This window comes from Alligator sinensis, unplaced genomic scaffold (assembly GCF_000455745.1).
Source record: "Alligator sinensis unplaced genomic scaffold, ASM45574v1 scaffold1451_1, whole genome shotgun sequence".
Lineage (NCBI taxonomy): Eukaryota > Metazoa > Chordata > Crocodylia > Alligatoridae > Alligator > Alligator sinensis.
The window spans coordinates 1,154,227-1,160,341 of record NW_005842351.1 but is presented as its reverse complement, the minus strand read 5'-3'; the positions used below and the strand labels follow the sequence as shown (position 1 = coordinate 1,160,341).

The following is a 6,115-nucleotide window of genomic DNA, read 5'->3' as shown; positions in this document are numbered from 1 at the left end:
CCACCCTCACCCAGCACACAGATCTGCCCCCTGCACCCTCTGGACAAGCCGTGGCTCTGTCCTGCGCCCCAGCCCGGCTGTGCAGTGCCTGCCCCTGCCCCAGAATGCAGCATTTATCAGTGACATAATTAGCTGCATCAGCCTAAAAAAGCTGATTGCCGATAATGTCGATTTTTCCTTTTATTGGTGCTGATGTGATATGGACCAATGTATCGGTGCACCTCTAGTCCCAGCCATTGTTTGTAAAGTGCTGTGGGATCCTTCAGGATAAAATGCTGGCTGTATGCAGACAGTCAAAAAGCCCAAGGTGAACTCAGTTCAATCTGGAGCAGGCAAGCTGGTGTGGGTAGCTAGCCTGCCTAACCTGTGGTGGGAGAGGTCAGCAGGGACGGCAATGCATCCTGGGATGCAGGAGGACTGAGATCTAACCTATATCGGGAGGGGAGCTGGGGCAGAAGTTCAGCTGACGGGTTTAACCTAAATCAGTTAAGTCTGATATTACATCCATCCAGGTCTATCTTAAACCAGTTTTGGCCATTTTAAACTGGTCTTTGTGCACTGAACATCTGTTCTGTTACAGGTTTAAACTAGTTTCTGATCACTTAGTGGTTTATGCATAGTATCTGTCCCTAGCCATGATGTTTGTGTCAAACATTAAAATTAGGATGTAATTACCCCTTTGGGTGTATTGTTGTCTGCTTGTATTTTTATACACCTTCACAGATCAGCTATCTCAGAACACAAAAGTATATTATTATCCTGGTTCTAAACATTTATTTTTTAAAATACTCTAGACAAAATCAAGTGAAACTACTGTCAATATTGTCTCCCGCAACACGACAGGGAGCCAGAGAGAAAGCTCTGAAAGGGTCACTTTTGGGGATCACCCCCACAGGCAGCCAAGGAGTCCTCAGCTCAGATTGTGAAGTGAAGGAAGTTAGTGGCAGAAGCAGGAAGGGTCGCTTATAATTGCCATCCTGTTACTTGGTGGTCTAGCTGCTCTCGCTGATGAAACAGGCTTTGGTATCAATCAAGAGATTATGCCATCCACAAAACTCAATAGATATATGCCTAGTTGTTGTTTCCTGATAAGGAATATCCAAAGTCATAACCTCTCTGGGGTGAAAAAACGTAACGTAGAAAGCTGCGAGAGACCAGGGTAAGTAAGGTTTCCCGTAAAGCAAACTGGCTACAGTAGTCGTCTTGAAAGTCTAATTTTTCATTGCCTTCTTTAAACAGAAAGCCAAAGGCAAAGGACACTGGGCTGGCGCTCAAGAGCAGGTTCAGTTTCTGGCACAGACTTAGTGAGTGGCATTTTGCAAGTCACTTAGTCTAACTTGTGTTTCAGTTCCTCATCTGCAGTATGGAGATAATACCTCACTGGGGGATTTGGAGACAAAATCCGTTCTAGATTATTAGACTCTTGGGTACTGTTGTGATGCAGGCCCCATGCAGACCTAGCTGGAAAGCCTGCCAGGATGAGGCTGAGTCAGTGTGTTGAAGAAGCAAAGCAATTCATGGGTTGTACTTCCCAGATGGGATGACTTCAGGTGGTTGAAGGAGCACTGAAGTCATTCCTCTCATGTCCCCACTAAATCAAATTAAAACTAGCTGTGTTTTGGAGCCAAGACATAGCAGCAGGGTGGACAGTGTCACTCCCAGTCTAGCTACCGTGCGTGTGTTTCAGCACCAAGGAGTTTGTGGTTCTGCCTGCTCCCCTTGGGACTATAGCCCAGCTGAAATAGCCAACGGTAAAAGAACATTGAGATGTATGGAGTGAAACATGCATGATTTAGGGCCTGCCAGGATTGGCACTGTGCCATCATATGTGTTTTGATAGTCTTTAATTGCATTTCCATGGTCTCCCTCACAGTCTGGTTCCTGCAGCCCTCTGCCCCCAGATCCTGTATAACTTTCCATTCTCAGTCATGCTGCTTCCTCCTCCTCACTGCCTGGGCACCAGCAGTAGGGGCAATCAGAGCCCAGGCAGAGACAGTCTTTGTGCTGTCAGTTCTGGCACCCGGCATCCAGAACAGCCCAGAGCAGCAGTTGTGGGGAACGTCCTGCTTGGCCTTGCAGTCCTGAAACACCGTACACTCGGTTTCCCTGTAGGAGTGGCGTACGCACAGTCCAGATGCATTTAAGAGTGGTGGTGAACAGTAGCATGCTAACGACAGATGGAATTATCGGGGAATTAATAGTCATGTTCTTGACAAAGCTCTACCAAACATTAGCAAACAAGTCTTAACTTGGTCTAGTTTGAAGAATTTTTCACGGGAACAGCAAAAGGCACATCCTTGCTTGCAGAGTGACTTCCTGACAAATGACAAAGCCCCTCCTCCAAGGTATGAAGTTACAAAATATATATTCTTACAACCCATTTGGTAACATGGGCAAACTTTTTTTTCCCCAAGTTCATTTTCTGAAATGACCAAAACATTTTTTGCTGAAAAATGCCCCCCAGTTATTCTGCTTGAAGAGTCACCCAGCTTGGAAAATTTCAGCCAAAAGTGTTAAAATCTGACAAACTTAAAACCAAGTTTAAAAAAAAAAAGGTTTTATAATGGGATGTGTTGGGAGCCCAACCCTCACTGGCTATAGATGTTGCTATCTGAACCACCTGATGTATGTTGGGACAAAGGAGGTTTTTGCCCCAATAATTGAACCTTGCAGATGTGTGTCACCTTCTGAGATTAATATTGCTGTGGTGGGAAAAGATGGAAAGGTTAAAGAAATTGTTGTGGGAAGGTTGTTCTTGGGTTTGGGACTGCCAGATGGGCAACTGGTCCTTTGTTTCATGCCATACTAAATTACCAGATATGATTGGTTTAAATCATTATGGAGCATCATGGCCACCTTTTGTCATACATATGTCATGATACCTGTCTCTATCCTGCTAAGTAGTGTACATACATTAAAGTAGCATTTAACATACCCTGTAATATGGTTGAGTAAATGCTAATCTGTATTGTAAGCAGCCTAAAAAGTTTCTATGTAGAAAACGGACATATTGAATCTGTGTTTCAGGAGGGGTGAAACAGCTGGAGAAAGCACTGCTCCCCAGGACTTCGGGGTTTTGTGTGGTGACGCACTTATACCCTGAAGAATGTCTTTCCATATCAATACATTTTTCATTACTGCAGTATTTGGAAGATCCAGGAGGAGTGGCAAATGCCTAGCACCTGGTGGAACGGGTGTTTTCCCCAGTCTGTAAAATGGTGATAATTGTGCCTGCCTCACTTCCAGCAAGGATTCCTTAATGTGAAAGGAGAGCTGTGATGATTAAAACATGTGGTAGGAGGGAGAGTGAGAGCAAGAGAGAACTTTTGCTCCATTTTTTCCACTGAACCTTTCTGATGAGGTAATCATTTTTAGGCAAGCACATAAAGCCTGATGCCAATGAACGCCCTGTCCTGAGCTGTGCTGACGTTAGCACGTTGCCAGAAAACAAAAGTAGGAATTTGGAGGAGATGAACGCTAGGCTGGAAGTAAAAGGCATTGGGAATGACCTGCATGTGCATGTCTCCCCGTGTGTGTGCGCGCACGTGCTTGGCAGCCTGGCAGAGGGAGGGAGGGGTCTGTGAGCAAAAATGAAGTCAGGAGCTTAGGAAATAAAATGTCAGCTCTAATGTTAGAGGCAGAGAATTAAACGTCAGTACCTAAAATCTGGACTTATCTTTGCCTACCCGGAGTACTCTGTGTGCATTTCTGGCATCTTTTCAGAACACTCTCAGAGCAGAAGTGGGTGCATTGTAAAGCAGTCGTGACCTCTTTGCCGAGCTATGAATCAGGAAGGGGGGGGAGGTTGAAGGGTACCCGCTTTCCATGCATGCAGTATGGTGATTTGTGGAGGGTGGGCAGGCAGCAAGGTACCACCCTGCCCTTTGTTTCTAAACCTACTTCTTCCAGGCTGTTTTATGGAACGAAGAGTTGGTAACTGCTGCCAGAGGCAAGAAGGAGCCAGGATAACTGCCCCTTGTGGGGCGGGCTCTGCAGAGAGGGAGGAAAAGAAATGGGAGCTGCCTCAAGGGACTGGAGTAACCAGTGAGACCGGAATTGTCACTCCTTTGCCAGGGAAGGGCCGGGGCTGCACAGTCAGCAAAGCAGGTGGAGAACCAGGTAGCAGGGACAGAGGAGGAGCACTGGGCCAGGAGGGAGAGAGAAGAAGAGGGCAGGAGGGATGGGGAGAGGAAATGAAGACCAAAATGTAAACAAAGAGATGAAGTCCTTTCCAAAGACAAACCCACTGTCTGCATTCAGGAAGGTAACACATCTCTCTAACACTTTCCCATGGAAATATTGATTTTGATTGCTATTTGTATTACTGGACCATGCTAGGGGTTCAGTTGGAGGTCTCTTACGAGCTAGATACTGTACAAACACACAAGCACACAGATGCTGGGTGCTGTGAGAAGCTCACAGTCTCAGGAACTGCTTCAGAGATTTACTGTGATTAGGGATGCGAGGGATCGTGACTTCGGTAAGGTCCATCTTCGTTTGTTGTAAGACTCTTAAAATGAAATGTTGGTTAGAAGAGGTGCAGAAAGGTCAGCATGGGATATTGCCAAATGGCTGACTTGTCACCAGAGATAGCTACATTTCACCAGTACATATCTAGAGAATACATCATACTGGGTGCATCTTCACAAAACGCTTACTGCAGAGTTGCCTCATTAGCGCCGCAATAAAACTATGTGGGTGGTGCTATTAGGCTGGAGTAAGTAAATTAACTCCACTGTAGGATAGTACTGCCCAACACAAGTACACACGTATAGACAGTGACCAGAGCTGGCTGGGGCACAAGGGCAAATTGCGCCGGAGTTTATTGCATCGTATTAATTTAATTTGTAGATGCACCCACTGAGTGTTTGTGTCTATGTATATATGAGTGTATGTGGTGTACACAATACATCATATTTTTCATATATGAAAAAAGAGTAGCATTCTCATCTGTGACGTGGCATGGCTGGAATCGAAGCGGCGGCCTTTGGGTCCACGGAGTAGGAACCTGCAGGCCTTTCCTGGCTGCCCAAAGAATGTGAACCTGTATAATTAGGATGCTACCAGGCAAAGTTTGGAGAACGTGCTGCAAAGGAGACTTGGCATTGAGAGCAGACTGCCACACCGGCCGCAGCTCTCTAGGCAGCATTAACCCCTCCCTGCCCACAGAGATGTTCATGCTTCTTGGAAACAATCAGAGTCCACTGCTGATGTGGGATTCCAGTGGTAACAAGCTACCCACCATGCTTTGCTGCTAGAGCTAGGTAAGGTGCGAATTCAGAGGTCGTGCACAGGGACTTCCGTTTGGTTTGCATGCTAGGCTGGGGATCAATGAGGCTGGCAATACAATATCCCATGATCCCTACCCTGTGCACCCTTCAAGGGTGCCAAAGGGATGGTTTGCTGGGGGGGAGGGCAGGGGAGAGTTGTTGTGCAGCCAGCTTTTGAAGCGGGAAGCAGTCAGGTCTAATGTTTGTAATCCAGTTTAGGATCCTTTCTGGGTGAAAGGTGCTATCTGAAAGGAAGCTGTCAGCACTGTTTTACTCATTAGCTATTGTTTGCTGATAATGGTAAGATGGAAAATGTAATTCACTTGAAAGATGCCTTGCATGACTGCCTGGATTTGCAGTAGAAAAATCCAGTTTTCCTTTAAACTTTTTGGGAGCACAGGCACACCCTGTTTGCCAGGGCCACTCCCTGTATTGCTGCTCAGCCCAGGAAATGTTTGGAGTCCAGCCAGTGACTGAGCCATCGCTTTAGGCTTAGAGTTGTTCCTCTTGCTCGCCACTGCCCTTTGCTCAGAGAAGCTGAAACACTTGAGCCTGAGAAACACTGCTGCTCGAGAGCACACATGGAAGCACAGATAAATCACAGCTCGGGACAATGCACAGGTCTGCGCCATGCTGGCTCTGCTCGGTAAAATTCTTCCGACACATTACAGACTTTAAGCTGTACCAGGGATGTTACTCTTAGTTCTTGCAGCCAAGAAGCAGACGGAGGAAATTCTGTTGGACTGAGAGAGGGATGTACTTTAAGCTGTTGCTGCTGCTGTTATTAATATTATTTTAGTCTGTGTCTTACTTGACTGATTAAACAGCAAATCCACTTCCTATCC

At 46.2% G+C, this 6,115-nt stretch overlaps 1 protein-coding gene across 2 annotated transcripts in view; it reads left to right on the top strand.

Annotated features, from left to right (window-relative positions):
- The first annotated feature begins 5,789 nt into the window (after window positions 1–5,789).
- Window positions 5,790–6,115, top strand: part of LOC102382159 (actin-binding LIM protein 1) — a 173,541-nt gene continuing 173,215 nt past the window's right edge. Inside the window, exon 1 of one of the 2 annotated variants that reach the window (XM_025210475.1) lies at window positions 5,790–5,891. In XM_025210475.1, coding sequence (XP_025066260.1) covers window positions 5,852–5,891 — 40 coding nt within the window. In that variant the 5' untranslated portion in view covers window positions 5,790–5,851. Of the gene's footprint in view, window positions 5,917–6,115 lie in introns of both variants that reach the window. The other variant, XM_025210477.1, reaches the window with a different exon arrangement.